Source organism: Epinephelus fuscoguttatus, linkage group LG24, assembly GCF_011397635.1.
Source record: "Epinephelus fuscoguttatus linkage group LG24, E.fuscoguttatus.final_Chr_v1".
NCBI classification, from domain to species: domain Eukaryota; kingdom Metazoa; phylum Chordata; class Actinopteri; order Perciformes; family Serranidae; genus Epinephelus; species Epinephelus fuscoguttatus.
In genome coordinates this window covers 1695287-1717611 of record NC_064775.1, presented here as the reverse complement: position 1 = coordinate 1717611, position 22325 = coordinate 1695287, and the positions used below count along the sequence as shown (strand labels likewise).

The 22325-nt window shown below is 42.4% G+C and overlaps 1 protein-coding gene across 6 annotated transcripts in view; it reads left to right on the top strand.

The window, feature by feature from the left end:
* Positions 1–22325, top strand: part of agap1 (ArfGAP with GTPase domain, ankyrin repeat and PH domain 1) — a 193572-nt gene that overhangs the window by 154511 nt on the left and 16736 nt on the right. For all 6 annotated transcript variants that reach the window (XR_007448760.1, XM_049570050.1, XM_049570049.1 and 3 more), the window contains exons 14-16: positions 4396–4550; positions 7449–7539; positions 7957–8179. Coding sequence is in view for 5 of the 6 variants with exons in the window: in XM_049570050.1 (XP_049426007.1) it covers positions 4396–4550; positions 7449–7539; positions 7957–8179 (469 nt within the window). In the remaining variant the exon portion in view is untranslated. The remainder of the gene's footprint in view (positions 1–4395; positions 4551–7448; positions 7540–7956; positions 8180–22325) is intronic.

The following is a 22325-nucleotide window of genomic DNA, read 5'->3' as shown; positions in this document are numbered from 1 at the left end:
AGGCGGCGTGATGAAGGGACTTTGTTGCTTTTGTGTTTGTGTCTACTTGATTAATCTTTGGTCTCGACCATCTCTTGAGGGAAATATCTGTCTCTTTATCTGCTGAATGCTCTGCTGTGTTCTCTAGGTAGTCTTTAAGTTTGATGATGGAGCTGCTGAGAGCAGCACAGACTCAGCTGGGGGGGGGGGGGGGGGGGGCGTTCAGAGTAAAACTGTGTTGTGGGAGTGGTCCTCGAGTTGCACAGCCTAATGCCCCCCTCATTTTATTCATTAGCTGCTGCGGCGCGCCGGGTCAGCGTGCAGCATTTAAATCCAGAAACAGCGTTTAATTTAGAAGAGGCAGGGCCTTTCTGGATTGTTGGTTTCCATAATTGTCAAGCAGCCAAACCCGCCTCCCCCTGAAAACAGAGAATCATGGGAATTTAATTATGATGGGATTCTTGCTCTTGACCCTGCAGGGCTTAACCGGCGCTTGATGGGTGGGCTGTCGGTGTAAGACCCAGGAGCCTCCAAATACACTCTGTAAAATTATCATTCTGCATTGTGATCAGTTTGTCCTTCATCAGACACATTTTTATACACTGTGTTTTAATTTTTCGGCATGTGGCGAGCACCTTACCTTCAGTGTTTAAGCAGGAAGGTGCAAATCTGACTATCCTTTCATTCTTTGATTTCTAGACCTTTTTTTTTTTTTGTCAGTCACCGATCAGATCTGATCAAATTAAAGTCGTGTTGCGGGCTTGCTGAAGTTTGAAGTTGAAGTTTTGTTGTGTTGCTTAGCATAAAAAGATTTTCTAAATCATGTTGTATTTGTGGGGGAAATGTGTCCAGGTAAAGACAAGTGTTTGACTGTGAATGCTGCGAGTTATAGTGAAGCAGATTTGTGTGTATTCCCCGTCAGCCTGTAAATACCATAATATGAATTTTTGTCCATATCGCCCAGCCTTACTTTTCACTCCGTTTTCGACTTGGACAAAAAGATTATCAACAAATTTGTTTAGTCAAATTTCAAAGATGACTTTTTGTTTTGTCTTGAGTTGTTTTCTTTGTGGGAAAAAGTTTGTTGATCGTCATGGAACAGATATTTCCCATCATATTTTTCATGTAAAGCTGCCACTTTAAAATAAAAGTCTGGTTTAACCTTGAGCCATTAACCAGCCCCTGTAAACAGTAGTTTTAATTAACATCAACTAATCAGACTCAGCCCATCAGCAGCCCGAAGCAGCCGAGAGATGAAAATGATCTTCAGCAAAGGAAACTTTGGTCAGCAAAGGTGTTTTCAATCTCTTTATCCTGGAAGTGGAAGGGTTTCTCAGCCGGTCGTTTGGCCCCGGGGCTCTTCCTTCCATCCTTACCTCCCGTCCTTCCTCTCCTCGGACAAGGCCATTGATTATCCAGAGCGGAGCCAGAGGGGAACTTCAGCTCCGGTGCTCTGAGACGCTCCCAATTAGCCAAATGACTGGAGTTGAGGAAGAGCAAATGGTCGTTCCCTCGCGGGCCAGCCGTGACCGCTCTCCGACTGATTAAACCTCTCATCTTTTCACTGCTTCACTCCCGGCGCACGTCATGAAACTGCTGCTTCCAGAAACGCTCGCCCAAAAGTGTCATGAGTGATTACCGACCTCCATGTTGAGATCTTGGCGCTCAGCACTGCTTTGGATGTATATATGTGGAGTAGAAGAAGAGAAAGATGCTTTGTGTCATTTTACATTCGTGGAACAACATTTCTGAGAGATCTAAGCTCTTTACATGCTTCTGTCGAACCTGAAGAATCCTGGGAATTATCAGTCGTGCTGGAGGCCGTCCTTTGATTAAGTGATTACCCCCCCCCACCCCGCCTCATGTCTTACCTCCTTATTGAGGCTAATTGTAAACAGAAGCTGGTTGTTGTCTGATCTGGTGTGGTGATGATACCGGCTCTCAGACATGCCCCTGCTTCACCTCCACTTCCCATCCTTTCTGCGGTTCGGTAACGGTTTCCAAATGTGCCCGAGTTCTGCACAAACACTGAGAACCAGCTTGATGAAGCATTTAAGGTGAACATTTTTAAACTTGTGACGAAGCATTGCTGCTCAGCCCTGAGTCCAGAGGAAATGTTGCCATTGTATATTTCTGAAAAGTATGTTTTGGTTTGTACATTTAATACGAATCATATCAACCCTCTTAAAGTGACGTAGTATATGAGGTGACTTTGTCTTCGGGAGGTGGAGGGAATGGTGGATGGCGTGTCACCTTGGCGAGATGCCTGCCAAGATGCAGACCACTGTCCAACAAACAATGAAAGTGGTTTTGATTTAGGGAGTCATTGCTGTGTTTCCCGTCAGGATTGTGGCACAAAAAAAACTGTTGTCTCTTACCAAAACATTGCTGCGTTTTCTGCCAGGATAGTTACGAGAGATGGTTCTTTTTCACCTAGACATTACTTCCTTTTTATTGTGCCTTAAAAAGCAGCATTTTCTGCCGGGATTGTAGCACTAAAAACATTTGTTTTATGCCGAAACATCGCCATGTTTCCCGGTGGGATTTTGTGCTGAGACATTGCTGCTTTTCCTGCAGGGATAGTGCCACAAAAAAGCCTGTTGTCTCTTACCAAAACATTGATACTTTTTCTGCCAGGATAGCTACGAAAGGTCGTTGTTTTTTGCTCAAAGACATTGCTCTGTTTCCATGGGATACTGCCATAAAAAAAGTGTGTTTTTTACATAAACATCACTGCGTTTCCTGCCAGGCACAAAAAAAACTGTTTTTTTTGTTGTTGTTTTTTACTGAAACACTGCTGTGTGTCCTTTAAGGATTATGGCACAAAATTCAGTTGTGTTTTTACAGAAACATTGCTGCATTTCCTGCTGGAATTGTGGCACAAAAAAAAGTTATTTTACCCGAACTTTGCTGCATTTTCTGCCAGGATAGCAATGAAAGAAGGTTCTTTTTCACCAAGACATTAATCCATTTCCATAGTGCCCTTAAAAGTGGCATGTTCTGCTGGGATTGTGGCACCAAAATATTGTCGTTTTTTTAATCCAAAAAATTGCTGCTTTTCCTGCCGGCGGGATTTTTCATGACCATAACCAGGTGTTTTTCTTTTACCTAAACCTAACCACATGTTAACCACAGTGTTGTTAAAACATGAAGTTCCAACGTATCCGCTACTTAACACTGTACACATTGCAACCTATGGGTAGTTTGCAGAACTGTACAGTGCTAATAGTTTTTCTGGCGACTGGTTTTTCTGCCTGTCGTTTTCATTGTGATTATCAGAGACAGAAAGGTGAAACATCTCATATCACGTCAGCATTAATTCTAGCGCTTGGGTTGTCTTTTCAAAGTTTACCCTGATATATGAGCGATCTTGAGCTTTAAAGTTCAGTCTGGACCCCGTGTGACAAAATCATCTCAACTCAAAGGTCCTCTTACTTTTCTGAGCGTTCACCAAATCACAGTCGTCTTGAAAGTTTTCCACTTTCTTGAGCACTTTAAGGACCTTTTCACCACGTTGGCTTGACACTAAAATTTGAGTGAACTGTACCTTTAACGTGTCAGAGCTTCTCCAGCTGTTTTAAAGAAGTAGAGTTTGGTAGACAAACACATGCAGGCAAACGCCGTCTAATTAACTCCTGATTGTCCCATTAACCTCTGAGGGGGCTCTGGGTAACAGATCCATATGTCCTCCCTCCAGCAGGCCCTGATTGTAATGACTGACCTCACTGGCGGAGGGGGCACAGGGCCCCGTAATTTGGGTGACATCCTGGCTTCAGGGTGAGGTCACCTAGAGGGTCAGAAGAGGAGAACAGGTGCCCTTGAGTCCTTCAGATATGAAGCTCCGTACCAGAACGTACAGGCGCATGAAATCTTGCCGACTAATGATCTTTCTGGTCAGCTAAAGTTTGGTCAACTGTGAGAAGGCGGCCCTGACAAAACGGTCAATGAGCCAGTTTTAAGACTTAGGATTGAAGGTGAACGCTGACTTTTAATCTCTCCGTCCGTTGTACCAGTTTTTTCTTTATTTCAGCTGTTTAAAGTCTCCATTGTTGTTGTGTATTGGTTTGAAGCTCTGAAAAGTAAATTGTGACGTAACATTTAATGACTATATTTGGGGCCAAACATCATATTGAAGTGTTTAAATTAATGCTGCAGAAAGGTGCTGGAATAATGTTTTTCATGACATATTCTAGTATTGGCTTTGAGTCAAACTTGTGATGTGGTTGGTTGAGATTTGGACACGTTTTAAAGTTAGTGGCAGCAGCCACCCAAAACCAGAACTGTCCTCCTGAAGTATCTTTAAACAAGACACTGTGCCTCTGGACGAAAGCGTGAACCAAACGGCTGAGGTGAAACATGGCTAAATGTTGTTGAGTGTCGTTCTTCCACTGAATCTGAATCTCTTCTGTCCAACAGAACAAGAGGAGAACTTTGAGTTCACCATCGTGTCGCTGACGGGCCAGACGTGGCACTTCGAGGCCACTTCGTACGAGGAACGCGACGCCTGGGTTCAGGTCATCGAGAGCCAGATCCTGGCCAGCCTGCAGTCCTGCGAGAGCAGCAAGAACAAGGTGAGCAGAGTCCGCCCTCCTAAAAGCTCTACACTGACGTCTGGTGTGCAGCTCCTGAAACATCTGAAGTATTCTTTGTAGAGTTGGTGTTATTGATCGTGGAATTTAAGAGGCCGAATATGTTTGAAAATAGAACAGTTTATTATTAATACATTTGAACTACTCAGGAACTCATTCGTTGTGAGAGTCAGTGGTCAAAGGTCAAGGTAACTGTGACCTTTCGTCCAAATTATTCTTGTGAATGCGATATCTCAAGAACGACTTGAGGGAATTTCCTCAAATTTGGCACGAACGTCCACTTTGAGTTACGGATACATTTTGTAGAACTTGGTGATCGAAGGTCAAGGTAACTGTGATCACAAATGTCCACTTGGATTCAAGAATAAAGTAATTCAACTTTAGTAGTCAAAGGTTGCTGTTACCCTGCATCAGTCTCTTTCTCATGATATCTCATGAACACTTTGAGGACATTTCTGCAAATTTGGCACAAACATCCACTTTATGTCACGGATAAAGTGATTACAATTTAATTGGGTCTAAGGTCAAGGTAGCTGTGACTTCTTGTCCGTCTCATTCTCATAAAAGTTATATCTCAGGAACACTTATAGGGAAGTTTTGTAAATGTGGCACAAACATCCACACTGAGTCACAGATGAACTGATTAGAATTTGGTAGACAAGGTCAAGGTAACTGTGACCTTTCATGTGTCTCATTTTCTTGGAAGTGATATCTCAAGAACAACTTGAGGGAGTTTCCTCAAATTTGGCACTGCTGTCCACATCGAGTCACAGATGAACTGACAAGAATTTGGTGGTCAAAGGTCAAGGTAACTGTGACCTTTTGTCCACCCTATTCCTGTTACCGAGATCCCAAGAACACTATGAAGGAATTTCTGTAAATTTGGCCTGAATGTCCACTTTTAGATTTGAATGAACTTTCAACCCCACTTATTCTCATGAATGCAATATTTCAACGACACTTGAGGGAATTTCGTTAAATTTGGTGCAAATGTCCACTTGGATTCAAGAATTGTGTGTTTTGAAGTTGGTGGTCAAAGATCAAGGTAACTGTGACCTTTCGTTTGCCTAATTCTCATGAATGCAATGTCTCAAGAACAACTTGAGGGAGTTTCCTCAAATTATATTAGGATTTGGTGGTCAAAGATCAAAGGTCACTGTGACCTTGACAAAACCGCAATGTGGTAATTCTAGTTTTATTTTGCATTAAAAATCAAATCATAAATATTAAACATAAAGCAGTAAATCAGTGTTACATTAACATTGTCTCAGGTGATTCGGTAAGTGTCATAGTTTTTGTTGTCTTACCAGACTGTTGTAGCTGTTTTATTATTTATCTTTACGCACTCAGTCATTTGATTTCCTCCATGTCACCCAACCATAGCAAATAAACAGGACCTTTAACTTCACACACACACACACACACACACACACACACACACAGACACACACCGTCCTCACTTACCTGCTCACACACACAAACACACACTTTGATTCACATAATTACAGAGTGGTAATTACTGCAGCTCGGCTTTCAGCTCCAGCGTTGCCATTTTCCACCTGCACACATGCAGCTCTGAGTCCAGACCTGCTGTGTTTACGCCTCAGGCTCTCAGCCTTTTATTGCCGCCCAAAAAACACCAGCCACCCCCCCACTACCTCACCAAGTACCTCCCTCCCCCCCTCCGTTTGTTTGCTGTTATTCCTCCGTTCCACGACATCAGTGGGTTCGGCCTGAAACAGCAGAGACGTCTGTTCTCACCTGCTCGATTCTCAGTTACACGTTTAATCTGAAATAAACTTTGATCTGTAAGTTTAGTGATTAGCGGTGGAAGAAGCACTCGGGTTGTTTACTTTACTTAAAGTACAAATACCACAGTTTAAAAATATTCTATCAAAGGTAAACATCCAAGTGTGAGAAGTGAAAGTACTCATCATGCCGAATGACTCCATTCAAAGTGTTTTATTATTTTGTTTTTATTACAGTGAAAGTATTTTCAGTGTTGTCATTCGTCAATTTAGAGCCAGTTATTTGTATTTTGTATACTGCTGTGTAGATTAGTATTATTAAACTGTATCATAAAATGTAAAGTAGAAATACCACCAAAGTTATCGGATAAATATAGTGAAGTAAAAAAGAGTTGATAGTTGTTACTTTCCACTAATGTCATTAAATTAATTGACAATTAAGGGACGTAGCTAACCACATATTATTTCCTTCAATAAAAGATTCATTGTTTGAGTCTATATAATGTCGGAAAATACTAAAAATCTAAATTAAATTTAAGTTTATTCATTAATTTATTTATTGATGCTGACTTTGTTCTCATAGATGTACGAATTATTTTCGTAGATCCATGACTGAATTCTTGTAAAATTATATCACAATTCTCATAGATTTAGAACTTTTTAGAAATTTATGACCTTATATCATAGATCTACGACTTTTTTCTCATAGATTTACGACTTAATTGTCGTAGATTTACAACTTTATTCTTGTAGATTTACGACCTTATTCTTGTAATGTTATGTTTTTGTTCTCTTAGATTTACGACTTTATTCTTGTAACATTTTGACTTTATTCTGATAATATTACGACTTAATTCTGGTAGATTTACAACTTTATTCTCATAATTCGCGACTTTATTCTCGTAATTTACCACCTTATTCTCGTAGAATTATGACTTTAATCACGTAATTTATAACTGCATTTTCGTAGATCTAGGACTTTATTTTTGTAGATTTATAAATTAATTCTCAAAATCGAAGATTTATTTTCGTTAACATGGTCCTAATCCTCGTTCATAGACTAACCTCTGAAAGAAAACCACGAATATTAGTGTTTTTGTACTCGTATATAAATCTGTCTGTTTTCCTTTAGTCTCGTCTGACGAGTCAGACGGAGGCCATGGCTCTGCAGTCCATCAGAAGTATCCGAGGAAACAGTCGCTGTGCCGACTGTGAAGCCCAGAGTGAGTATCAAACCAGTCTCTACTGTCGCTCACTTATCATGGAGTCATCTGCTCCTCTGGGTGGAAACGTCACCCAAAATTAAATACGATAGTCTGGTTACATTTGAGGACGCCTGTATTTGGGATGTTTTTGCAAAATATTTTGTGCTAGAGTCGCTAACATGCTAGTCAGCCAGGAGATGCTAATGCTAACTAAAGAGGGATAATATTGCTCATGTTAGCTTGATTGTTAACAGGATAATACTTTTATCAAAGGCTGTATTAGTCTGATGTCCACATGTTGGACTCTGCGTTCACCAATAAAAACTTCTGTATAAAGTTGGTTTGTCAAAGCTAACAAATGATGAAATAAATTATCTGAAGAAGTTGTTTTTCATATATATCAATGTGTTCACTGCTGTCTCACTGCTGATCCAGACCCGGACTGGGCGAGTCTGAACCTCGGGGCCCTGATCTGCATCGAGTGCTCGGGTATCCACAGGAACCTGGGGACACACCTGTCCAGGGTCCGCTCTCTGGACCTGGACGAGTGGCCGCTGGAGCTCATCAAGGTCATGTCGGCCATTGGAAACGAGCTCGCCAACAGCGTTTGGGAGGCCAACACACAGGGACGCCTCAAACCTGCACCGGATGCCAGCAGGTATGAAACTACAGACCAGTTATTGACGTTATTAGAAGGGAAAGCAGTCAATTCTCCACCTGTCCAGACCTCTCTGTCTGCTGGGTGATAGTGTGAGGAGGCGAGGCGGGTGTTTTTGTATCTGCAGGGTGACAGACTGAGAGTATTTGTCACATTTGTGACCATGGACTTCTAAATATTAATAATATGTGGACTGGGGAGCTGTTAGTTTGTTTTCAGCTCAGACATTTAACAGCTGCTGTAACACTTTACTGCTAACTGCTAACAGCTAACTGTTGACCATAAGCAAAAACGTTGACACTTCAGAATAAAAGCACCACTGGCTCAGCTTTAAATTCATTATAACAACCATCAAAAACATCTCACATTAATTTTCTCAGTATTGGACTGATTGATTGATGGACTCAGTGGTTTCAGCTGGACTGAATAAATTGAATTTAATTCAGAACAAGTCATCAGATTTTATAATCTCTTTATACGTGTAAAAATCTGAACATGTAGTGTAGCTGCAGCTGTCACATTCCTGCAGTGCAGTAGAAGTATCTCAGGTATGTAGTACTCTGTCAGTGCAGTGCACACAGCTGCAGATAGGGGGCAGTGCTCCACACAGCGGGATGTGTTGATATTGACAGAAGTGAAGTGTGTGTGTGTGTGTGTGTGTGTTGTCTTGTAGACTACAGGGTATAGTAGTAACAAATGGGTGAACTTTAGCGTGACGTTGGTGTTGATCAGTGTGTACCTGTGTGTGTGTGTGTGTGTGTGTGTGTGTAATTATTGGCCGTTGCAGCTTTGGGAAGCCAGCAGCCATCATAACAAATTAGAGCTGACTGCCATCCGCATAAAGATCGACTTCCCCGTCCTCCCCCTGCACTCACCCCCCCTACGCTCATTAGTCAACAGAAGCACCTTATAATTACTCCCCACATGACCCCCCCCAAACACTCTCACACACACACACACACGCACACACACACACACAGTGTATACAGATATGCTCACAAACACATTTTAACCCTACAAAACACAATGAAACACACATAAATGTTAATATTAGCAGCGGTGGAAGAATCACTCTGACCATTGACTTCAGTTAAAGTATCAGTACTGCACCATGGATAGCTCTGCATTATACTGAAGTAAAAACACTGAAAGTATCAGTACAAAATATACTTCAAGTAACGAGAGTAAAAATGCAGTTAAAAAACAACAACATATAAAACAAATACCACAAAATAAAACCTATAAAACAGTATGAAAACATACACAATCAACACATACAACACAGTATGAATGCAATAAAATAGTAGAAAAACATGACAAATACCCAGTACAACAGTAAAACAAAACACATAAAATACAAATTTTTTTTACATAAAACACGTACAAATACACTAAAAACATAGAAAAACAGTACAAATACCCCCAAAACCATGTTAAAGAGTGAGGAAAAACATGTTAAACACAGTACAACTATAATAACAAAACATAACACACAGCACAAGTACAAAAAACAGCTATGACACAGTACAAATACCCCAAAAACCCTTGTAAAATATTACAAAAACATGTAAAGCACAGTATGAGTACAAAAAAACATACACAACACAATACAAGAAAAAAGTAAAACACAGTACAACTATATTGAAATTATTGAAAAACAGTACAAATACCGCTAAGAAATACATAAAACATAGTACAAGTAGAAATACAACAAAATTGCATGAAACAAAGTACAACTATAATTATAAAAAACGGGTACAGCACAAAAAAACAAACATGTAAAACAGTACAACTACAAACACATGTAAAACATTGATATTCTTTATTCATAATCTGAATCTGCAAAGTTACTGAAGCTTTGAAACCAATGTAGTGCAGTAAAAAGTAAAATATTTACGTCTAAAATGTCGTCAGAAAATGGAAATAGTCGTATGGAGTGCGTCAGACCTGACTTTGTTAAACATGCGTTGGTGTTGTTGTCTTGTTGTAAATGTAACCCACCAGGCCGCTGTCGATCCCAGACATCATCCCCGTCTTTCAGAGGCTGTAGGTGGCTACAGCTTCCCTGATTTGAATGTTTAGAATTTCTGGTTGTGCCACTCAGGTTTTTAATCGACGCCTGAATTAAAAGATGGTCATAGAAATATTAAAATGGACAAAAACACATGTTGGAGGAGGTAAAGAAAGAAAAAGGAAAAGGAGCAACACAAAGGAAAAGAAGGTAGAGAAGGAGAGAAATGATGGAAGGAGGGATTTATGGAGGTGAAACGGCAAACAGCGAGCCACTTAAGGAATGGACTGATAAATACTATCGACAGGGCACAGGGGGGAGGGTGGAGGGGGGAGATGGAGCGGCGGTGGAGCGTGGCGGGTTAATTGAGATAATATTGACCTCCTTCTCTAATCTCTTCAGGGGAAACATGCTTCAAATTCATAAATAAATAGGAACATGAGCAACAATAAAAGCATTAGTGGTCTGACGGAGGAGGGCTAATGGCACGTCAATACTCACACATCGCTCACTGTGTGTATCTGTGTGTGTATATGTGTGTGTACTTGTACTGCGTTTTACATGTTTCTCTTTACTCTGTGTGACTGCAGCCAACTCTTTACACCTATGTGTGAATGTCAGCGAAGAACAATCAGCCAACAGCAGGAGAACACTGCATGGACTGGCAGCACTGCATGAATACAGACATGTAGTTTATGTACACAGGGTACACACGTACTGCTGGATTAGACTCTGATCTTAGTGATCATTGTAATGCATAAAATAAATACTGCAGGTACAAAACAAGGCACAATTAAAACCTGAAATATATTCTGTCTACTGGCGTCTAACAACTAAAGAAATCCTTAATTTTATTACAGATTTACTCTATAAAGTCAAAAAATATATATTCATCTCCTACTTTATTAAAGTTCCTTGTACTTTACATTGTGGTAAGATACAGTACAAATACTAAGAAAAAAATATGTAAAACAGTACAAATACAATAAAATTGTATTGAACACAGTGCAACTATAATAAAACCATGGAAACAGTACAAATACCAAAAGAACCTTTACGAAACTGTACAAATGCAAGACAGAAAACATATAAGACACAGTATGAATACAAAAAACAACACATATAACAGTTTGAATTTAAGAACATGTAAAACACAGAACAAAAAAGGAACAGTACAAATACAAAAAACACATAAAACATAGTACAAATACCAAAGAATCCAAAAATAAACAAACATGAAATACAGTACAAATACAACAAAACGTAAAACGCAGTATCAAAACCAAAAAACACATAAAGTCCAAATACAACGCAATGCAAATACTAAAAAACATTTAAAATGTAGTGAACACAGTACAAATACAAAACATCCATGTAAAAGCAGGTAATGTACAGTACAATTACCATTAAAAAACAAACACAATACAAATACAACTTTGTAAAACATTGTACAAATGCCAAAAAAAGGAAAAAAACATGAAAAAGTACAAATACTTAAAAAAAACATAAAACACAGTACAACTACTGTAAATATTGTAAAGCAAAGTACAAATACCAAAAATACATGTAAAATGCGTAAAATACAGTACAAATACCAAAGAAACACAATACTTTTTTTTTAATGTGTAAAACGTAGTACAGATACCAAGAAGTCATGTAAAACAACGTACAACTACCAAAACAACCACATGTAAAACATACTATAAATAAAAAACATGAAAAAAGCACACAGGCCCAATACAAATATAACAATCTAAAACATTTTACACATACAAAAATCCTTGAAAACATTGTACAAATACAAATAAACGCCACATAAAGCAATACAAAAACTATATAAAATACAGTCCAAACACCAAACAAATCGTGTGAAAAGGAGAAACATTTGCAAAAATAAAAAAAGTAGAACAGAGTACAAAGACAAAATGAATGTAAAACAAAGTCCAGGACCAAAAGATCATTTGAAACACTGTGGGAATGCCAAAGAAAAAGCCATCGTACAAATACAGTAAAACACGTAAAACATAGTAGAAGTACAAAAACCATGTGAAACCCAGTAGAAAACGTAGCTGCAGTTTGTCGACTCCATTAACGAGCAGCACTGTGACAGAAGGAAACCAGATACAGTTTGATCTCACACTGTTTTTTGGTTTTTTTTTTGTTACACTTTGCATCAAGATTTTGGTTCAATTTGTTTAAAACTTGAACAGAAAAATAACTTGCTGTTCCTTGACATACACGTGTCCCTGCATCCGCCTCACACACACACACACACACACACACACACACACACTGTGAGGGAGGGAGGCGTGGAGGTTTTATGACAGCTTTATGGAGTCCCAGTGACGGTCTATGAAATGATATGTAGACGCCGTGTCACCGAGGTTACGTTCACTCAACACTCGCAGCTCCACCTTAAATCACAACCTGCGAGACGTCGACAAGCAGCAAAACATACGAGGCTTAAATACATGTAGATATACAGTGAGTAGTATCATCATGTGATGCACCTCAAGTACTGGACTGCTGTTGTTAAAACATTGTCAATAATGTAATGCATTTGTGGAATGTAACTAAGTACATTTACTCAAGTACTGTACTTAAGTACAGTTTATGAAATACTGTACATGAGTGTTTTCATTTTATGCCACTGTAAACTTCTACTGCACTACATTTACCTGACATTTATAGTTACTTTTGATTTAACTTAACATGAGATACGAGATGATGCAGTGCTATACCTGTGATGTGCCCAGTAATACACAGAGTTTCTAAAACTGACACTTTAAATGCTTCTACATGTATTTGTCAGTGATTGAAAAAGAATATAGAAAAACTGGCAAGAACACAAAAACACAGTACACATACAAAAAAGGTAAAACATAAAAATATTGAAAACACGTAAAACACAGTACAAATACAAAAAACCCAAAATTAATTATAAATACAAAAAAAATTAAAACACAAAACAAATACAAAAAACCTAACACAGTACAAATACAAAAAACGTAACACAGTACAAATACAAAAAAACATAACACAAAACAAATACAAAAAACCTAACACAGTACAAATACAAAAAAACATAACACAAAACAAATACAAAAAACCTAACACAGTACAAATAGAACAAATGTAACACAATACAAATACAACAAATGTAACACAGTACAAATACAAAAAACATAACACAAAACAAATACAACAAACGTAACACAGAACAAATACAAAAAACATAACACAGAACAAATACAAAAAACGTAACAGAACAAATACAAAAAACGTAACACAGAACAAATACAAAAAACATAACACAGCACAATTACAACAAATGTAACAGTACAAATACAAAAAACGTAACAGTACAAATAAAAAAAACAAAATTCGTTATAAATACAAAAAATTAAAACAACACAAATACAAAAAATGTAACACAGTACAAATACAAAAAAGAGTAACAGAACAAATACAAAAAAAGTAACGCAGTACAATGCAAAAAAACAAAACGTAAAATACATTACTCCTTTTTTTTTTTTAAAGTAAAACAGTACAAATATCAAAAGCAGCGTAAAATACAGTACAAATAATAATAATTTAAAACTGACCACAAAAGCAACAAAATATGTAGAATACAGTACAAATACCAAAAACATGTAAAACTTAAGCTAAACACATTGGTGCACTCTAACTATGTACGTTAACTTAAGCACTGAACTGAATCTTGAGTGTTTCCATCCCTGCTACTTTAAACTTCTACACACGTCATCTACTGCACCACATTTATCTGACTACCTCTGATGTACCCAGCAGTACACACTAAAACTGACACATTAAATACTCTTACACGCGTTACGTGGCGATAAAAGCAGATAATAACAAAAATCCTGCACAGTGAGGACTTTAACTTTTGATATTTGAAGTACATTTTGCTGTAGTCAAGTATTTTGGGGCCGTGCTGTGACTACTTTTCCTGAAGTGAAGGATCTGAGTACTTCGTCCAAAATTTTAACATCAGACGTGTTTTCCTAAACATTTTGTCCGTCCAAAGTTTCAACACTTAATCTTAACAAAAACTGCAGTATCTTTATTAAACTTCAAATGTCACTTCTTTGCATTGAAATGCTTTTATTTTGAAGTACGCGCAGGAAGTGTTGACATAGTTTTGGCAGCAAATGAATGAAGGACACAGAACAAAATCACTGACAAAGCCAACAGCAGGTCAACGTCTCGATTCGTGCCTCCTTGGTTTCTTCTTCTACTGTTAATCTTTAACAAACAAGGAACAAAACACAAACCACTTCCTGTTCTCAAGGAACGGGCCGTCGTGAATCAGCAACGGAGAAAGGAAAAATGGTAGTTTTATTCATCTCTAGATTGAGATTGTCTTTCAGAAAACGTCTGATAAAAGACACGACACATTTGTCAAAGTTCAGCAACAGGACACGCTCGTGGAGCCATACTCAGACGCAGAAATATTAAACGATAGTACAGGAAAAACAGTTTGTTTGTCACCTTTATATTTCAGAAATCAGACGCTTATCTTATCTGTAAGCTCCGAGCTGTGACTGAAAACCTGCCTTAAAGAAGCAGCAGAAGAAGAGAAGCTGGAGGCTGAGGTATGGGGGGAAAGGCGGCTTTGTCCAGGCGGCAGGAGGGATGGGAGGGGGGAGGCAGGGGGGGAGGCTGATGGATGGAAAAATGCCTTCCTCTCGTGGTCTCTCAAGTGAGTAATAGAGGCCGAAATTTCATTTTGCAAGTGGCTGATTTAATGATCCAAAGGGTAATTAATGGCCTGATTATCTTAATGTTAAATATGGCCAGCAGCAATTACGCTGACCTCCTGTCTGTCAAGGTCTGGCCCCCCACTCCGCCTCCCAATTAGGTCCTGTTTGGAGGTTCAGGGAGGCGGGGGGAGGAGGATGGAGGGAAAAAAGGGATGGTTGGAGGATGGAGGGAAGGAAAACAGGAGAAGGTGTGAAGGAAGCAGGAAAAGGAGGAGGAACAGATGGAGGTGGATATTTCGGGACTGGAAAGGGGAAGGAAAGGAGACAGTAAGAGGATGGATGTGAGGAAAGGAAAGGAGGAGGAAAGGAAGGAGAAGGTGGTGCATCAGTATTAAACACCTCCATTTCTTCCTCTCCTCCACCCTCCTCCTCCCCTCCCCTGTCGACTTCCCGCTCGGACCGGAGGGAGGAATAATGTTCGGAGAGATCGCACCTCGCCTCTGCCTCGCCGCCCCCGTCCAATGAGATATGTGACAGGGCCGAGCCCCGCCATCTCCAACTGTTGTCATCATCTCTTTATCTCCCCCACCCTTTCCCTCTCGTTTCAACCCCCTGTTCATCCTCCTCCTCGTCCTCCTCCTCCTCCCAGCGCGTCTGCCCTTAGCGACGGCCGGTCCAGGTCTCATTAATGTCAGTGGGTCTCAGGAGGGGATACTGTCGCCGCTAATTGTTTTAGGGCTGCAGCTCACGCCCGCTCAGCGCCATGATGCTTCATTATGAGGAGAGATACTTGTTGACACACGTCCCTCGCAGTGCTGAGGACAGGGGACAGCGAGCTAGGCTGCAGAACTGCGAGGGGAGGTTGCAGCGTGGAGGAGCTCCATGGCGCCACGGGGATCCTGTTAGAAGTATTTCTGATACAAACCACCAAAAGACTCATCCTCTAAACGTTCCCATTAACCCCTGGCCGCCCGCAGTCAGCCGTCATCACCTCAGCTGGCGCAGTCGCCCGGTGCCGCGCCCCAGCTGATGCCACCGCTGAAGGGGCTGCTAAGTTTGGGCGTGCTGCCCATTGTGGAGCGCCCACAGGGGCCTCGCTGGCTCGGCCAGCAGCGCTGCTGCAGCACCCTCGGTGCTGGGTACTTGGCGCTGCGGCTCATTGTTTTAATTATCTGTCGAGTGGCGCGTCAACACCAGCACCCAAGGCCTGCTCAGGCTCTGTTTGACGCAGCGTGTTAGCAGGCCTGAGCGGACAGCAAGTGACAGCGCTGCTAATCCGGCCTCCTGGCCGCCGGACTGAGGAGGTGGTTGGCGGCCGTGTGCCTCCGTCCCCTGGGCCTCCTGTGTCCTCGCACTCCCGCCCTCCCCTCATGCCAGCCGCTGACCTTTGGCAGTCTGTCGTGGAGCATCTCTGCCTGTTTGTGTTTACATCTGTGCATCTTTGTTTTATTCTCTGCTGTCCGCTCCGTCCAACGCCGAGCTCAGCCAGAGACAGCCATAGAAAACCTGGAGAGGTGGTGATGGAAGAAAAGAAGACTATAGTGTCGGGTGTTTCCAACCAGTGGTTATTCACAGGCGTTGTTGGCGTTAAGATTCAGTCAGAGGTACCTTTTTTCCCCCATACTTTGGTTGCTAAGGTTCTCTGCACAACTTTAAGCAATTCCTTAAGTATAAGAAAAAGAAAAGGACAAAAACTTAAAGTCCAGTTCACACCAAAGATTCGAGATGAAACCATTTCAGAATGTTGCAGAGAAAAGTGTCAGTGGTGTGAACTGGCAGGTCTGAGCTTGACACTGATGGTGTCACCTGACACTCAGCTGGTCAAATGGCCGGTGGCTGGTTTTAAAGCATGTCACCTGTTTCAACAGCCAATCAGCTTGTAGTGAAGTCAGAAAAGCTGCAAATCAGATCAGAAGCACAGAGAGTCGTTGACTAGAGATGATACACCGTCTCATGGTGGTCACTTCCTGTCAACGTTACAGATCAGAAGCACAGAGAGTCGTTGACTAGAGATGATACACCGTCTCATGGTGGTCACTTCCTGTCAACGTTACAGATCAGAAGCACAGAGAGTTGTTGACTAGAGATGATACGCCGTCTCATGGCGGTCACTTCCTGTCGACGTTACAGATCAGAAGCACAGAGAGTCGTCGACTAGAGATGATACACCGTCTCATGGTGGTCACTTCCTGTCAACATTACAGATCAGAAGCACAGAGAGTCGTTGACTAGAGATGATACACCGTCTCATGGCGGTCACTTCCTGTCAACATTACAGATCAGAAGCACAGAGAGTTGTTGACTAGAGATGATACACCGTCTCATGGTGGTCACTTCCTGTCAACGTTACAGATCAGAAGCACAGAGAGTCGTCGACTAGAGATGATACACCGTCTCATGGTGGTCACTTCCTGTCAGCGTTATAGATCAGAAGCACAGAGAGTTGTTGACTAGAGATGATACACCGTCTCATGGCGGTCACTTCCTGTCAACATTACAGATCAGAAGCACAGAGAGTCGTCGACTAGAGATGATACACCGTCTCATGGCGGTCACTTCCTGTCAGCGTTATAGATCAGAAGCACAGAGAGTTGTTGACTAGAGATGATACACCGTCTCATGGCGGTCACTTCCTGTCAACATTACAGATCAGAAGCACAGAGAGTCGTCGACTAGAGATGATACACCGTCTCATGGTGGTCACTTCCTGTCAGCGTTATAGATCAGAAGCACAGAGAGTTGTTGACTAGAGATGATACGCCGTCTCATGGCGGTCACTTCCTGTCAACATTACAGATCAGAAGCACAGAGAGTCGTCGACTAGAGATGATACACCGTCTCATGGCGGTCACTTCCTGTCAGCGTTATAGATCAGAAGCACAGAGAGTTGTTGACTAGAGATGATACACCGTCTCATGGCGGTCACTTCCTGTCAACATTACAGATCAGAAGCGCAGAGAGTTGTTGACTAGAGATGATACGCCGTCTCATGGTGGTCACTTCCTGTCAGCGTTATAGATCAGAAGCACAGAGAGTTGTTGACTAGAGATGATACGCCGTCTCATGGCGGTCACTTCCTGTCGACGTTACAGATCAGAAGCACAGAGAGTCGTTGACTAGAGATGATACACCGTCTCATGGCGGTCACTTCCTGTCAGCATTACAGATCAGAAGCACAGAGAGTCGTTGACTAGAGATGATACGCCGTCTCATGGTGGTCACTTCCTGTCAGCGTTACAGATCAGAAGCACAGAGAGTCGTTGACTAGAGATGATACGCCGTCTCATGGTGGTCACTTCCTGTCAGCGTTACAGATCAGAAGCACAGAGAGTCGTTGACTAGAGATGATACGCCGTCTCATGGCGGTCACTTCCTGTCAGCGTTACAGATCAGAAGCACAGAGAGTCGTTGACTAGAGATGATACGCCGTCTCATGGTGGTCACTTCCTGTCGACGTTACAGATCAGAAGCACAGAGAGTCGTTGACTAGAGATGATACGCCGTCTCATGGTGGTCACTTCCTGTCGACGTTACAGATCAGAAGCACAGAGAGTCGTTGACTAGAGATGATACGCCGTCTCATGGTGGTCACTTCCTGTCGACGTTACAGATCAGAAGCACAGAGAGTTGTTGACTAGAGATGATACGCCGTCTCATGGTGGTCACTTCCTGTCGACGTTACAGATCAGAAGCACAGAGAGTCGTTGACTAGAGATGATACGCCGTCTCATGGCGGTCACTTCCTGTCGACATTACAGATCAGAAGCACAGAGAGATGTGGTCGTGGTCACTTCCTGTGAACCAGCAGGTTTTTAGAAGGTTGCAAGTCGTTCCTGTTTCAACTTGTCTCGTCGACAGACTTTGGTCTGAGCTGGGCTTAAGGGAGAAGACTTAAGGATGTTTTGTGCAACTGATTGTATTTTAAGAAAACCTTTTCTCAGAATAAAAATAAAATATTCACCCCTGATTTCTAGTTTTGTCAAAGGTGAATAATCTGTAGAATCTGTTGATAACAAATAAAGTCTGGCTGAGCTGATGATGTCAGAGTTATCCTGAATATAGTACTGTGTGTCTACAGTTATACAGATATTTAAGTTTCACATAAAGCAGCGTTTAGCATCAGACCACATCTCTCAGTCATCATGTAATTAAGATAGGTCTTGAGTTCACTGGAGGCTGTTCCCCCGAGGCTAATCAGCACCTAAATTGACATAATTCTTCGTCAACTTTTCTGGGAATAACGGCAACTTTTAAATCGACTCAACATGATGTCAACAGGATGGATATGTTTGAGTGAAATGAGCCTCATCCCAAACAGAAACAGGCAAATGAGACTGATTATTAACGCTACATTTTCTCTTAACTCTAAAAGTGAAAGTTTCAGATCTGTGAAACGCCGTCAGTAGGAGGGTAAATCTGTCCGAGGTGATGACTGTGGCAGAGACGTTCGTGCTGGGGTCAGTGTGCAGCGTGAACAATAGGAGGAGGTAGAGATGTGTTGGCACCGGGGCACCACACCTTAATTAGACAGCAGAAAAATGAGCAGCTAAAGGATGAGCGTGCAGGGCTTCGTATCGCCGCCACCGCCTCACCACCACACACTTAACAGCGGGCCCCACATGACGAATGCTCGTCCAGTAATAATTCAGCAGCAGGTCTGTCGGCGCTGGGAGCCAGGAGAGGGGAAAGAATAAGGGCCCTTTATGGGAACAGATTAGTCTTGTTCCCCCCTCAGAAAAGGCCAGCGCTAACAGATTTAAAATTAGACCGGGGGCTTTTAATCTGGGGCCGGGGGTGCAGGTGCGGCGGCTGCCCCGACACGGCGGCGGGATTGGGCTCAGGGGACAGATGGGGCGACCGGGGGGGGGAAGGAGGCGGGCAAGGGGCCCACATCACAAGATAATTGCCCCCCAGGGTCAGACGCAGTGGTGTGTGTGTGTGGTGGTGGGGGGGGGGGGGGGCTCATCCTCGTATCCCATTAAACTGCTATGAGCCGCCCTCCCCTCCTGATCCTGTGATCATAACACAGATTGGACTGGTGTGATTTCAGATGGACACGTGGCACTTCAGACATCCACTGCTGCTGTGTGACATCATCAGTGGCAGATCGTCCTGTTCAGGCTTATTGATACAGCCAGTTAGTCACGTTTAGCCCCGCCCCCAAAGTACCTCGTGTATGTATTTATCGTCATAAACATCCAGATTGTCCTTTACAAAAACTGATCACGAAACAAGACACATTTCAGACACTCTTCGATGAGTTTTGGGTTCGAATATTTGTGTTATTATTATCAGAATTCAGTTTATCATCAAAAAGGTTTTCACATACGAGGAATCAGTGAATCGGTTCATGACAGTGAGCACTCTTTGCAGAGCCTACGTACATGGCGTGGTAAGAGGTGCAGGTTACACTATGGTTACGAAGCCAGTTCAACCAAGACCAAGGTAAACCAAGAGATCTTTCGTCACCAGAACCAAGTACTTCTGCTGCCTAACCCTAACCGTTGACCCTTCTTACTGTCGACCTGTTCTGCATCAAGACACAATGCCAAAGGCTTCCCCTGGCGTCAGTTTGGTAACACTCAAGTGTCAAAATATGGCGAGTCGGGATGAGATCACGTCGACTCCGTAAGACTCAAGTTGTGATAAAGCAAAATCAAGGTGCTCAAAATCCTGTTTCATCATTTCCTTTTATAAATATCCGTGAATTTCCCGTGAGCTCTCTGTGTGTGTGTGTGTGTGTGTGTGTGTGTGTTGCTTCCTGTGATCCGATTCAGATCTCCGTTTCATCTGCTGTCGGTTAACTAGCCGATCCCGCCTGCCATCTCCGCCATTATTATCTGCAGCCCCTGCTGCTGCTGCTGCTGCTGCTGCTATGAGCCGGCCCCCACGGCCTGCATGTTAAACAGCACACACACACACACACACACACCACAGAAGAAGAAGAAGAAGCCTCCTGACAGGCAGGGCCAGTGCAAACGTTGAAAAATAATTGGCCCCTACATTCTAATTCATCTGTAAAAGGGAGGCCTTGATTAAATTAGTCCTAATAGACATTATTTTGTACATGACTGCTTCGCTGCCGCGTCCCCCGACTCGCCTAACAAGCCCTCCAATTTACTATTGACATTAAGCTGGCTGACACGAGCCAATCACCGGGGCCACTCATCGTTTGTCATGGCGGCGAGGGTTATGCTAATGCGGGGCTAAAAGCACAAACTAAATGCACATTCTTTATGCCTGAGTCATCAGATTAACCTCCACCTCCCCTCCCCTGCCTTATTTTAATAATGAAGAAATAAATAACGTGACTCTGTCTTCCCGCTCGCCGGCCCCTCGCTCTGCTCCTACTGAATCTGTACGCCGACGGTTACGCTCACCCCCCCTCCGCCTCACCCTCCTCACCCTTTGGCTAATTGGCTCAGTCGGCAAATTGCTCATACAATAAAGAAGAGGGAGAAAGGGGGTGGAGGAAGCGGAGTCGTCCTCGTGTTTGTGGGTAATGTGTTTGGATTGAATGGGATCACGGCGAGCGGCGGCCGGCTGGTAAACATTTGAAACCTTCAGACGCTTCACTTAAGAAACATTGTCCTCTTTTATTTGAGGATTCGGGCTAATTCACTCAGCGTGTTTGCGGCTTTGAAACGAGCCGAGGAGGAAGCGTTCTGTCTCCGTCTCTGCCGCGTTTGCTTCGCTCCTCCGTCCTGTGAGTTTGTTTAATGCCGCAGAAATCAAGAGCGTGGAGTCGAGGAAGAGGCGGAGGTTTGTTTAAAGGCTGATTCAGTGACAGGAGGAAGGAAACAAGGTCAGTTTCCTGCACATTTAACAAAGAATACTCCGGGTATTCTGGGGGTTTGGTTCAGGTTATCGACAGCTGTCTGTAACATTCACTCGCGAGTGTTGATAAAATTCTGGACATGTTTCCAGTGGTCTCGGCACCTGAACACAGTTTCCACAGGAGCACCAACATATGATCACAGTCACACATCCTCACTGTGACCTCGTCACATGTCCACGTTTGGTCATGGACTTTCCACGTCCACATATGACGTCCAAGGTACCCTGGGTGTGTTGGTTGTTGACGTTCTGGGACGCCGTGTCAACTTCAGCCTGGTACATGCATTGTCTGTTTTCAAAATACACTTCTGTTTTCACAGGAAATGTACAGTTTGATACAGTCTCTTTCAAAATAAAACCACTGCATCGGTACAACACTGTTTTTTTTTCCTCCAACAACTCACACACGTGGTTGGGTTTAGGACAAAAGAACAGGGTTTGGCTTTACAGTCTTACAGGAAGTGAACACCAGCCTCCCGGGTGAAAGTCTGTGGTTGTCAGAGCCATCCACCACCGCTCCTTCCCTGGTGTTCTCGGACTTCCACCGGCTTAACTTTTGTTGTTGTCCTGCCGC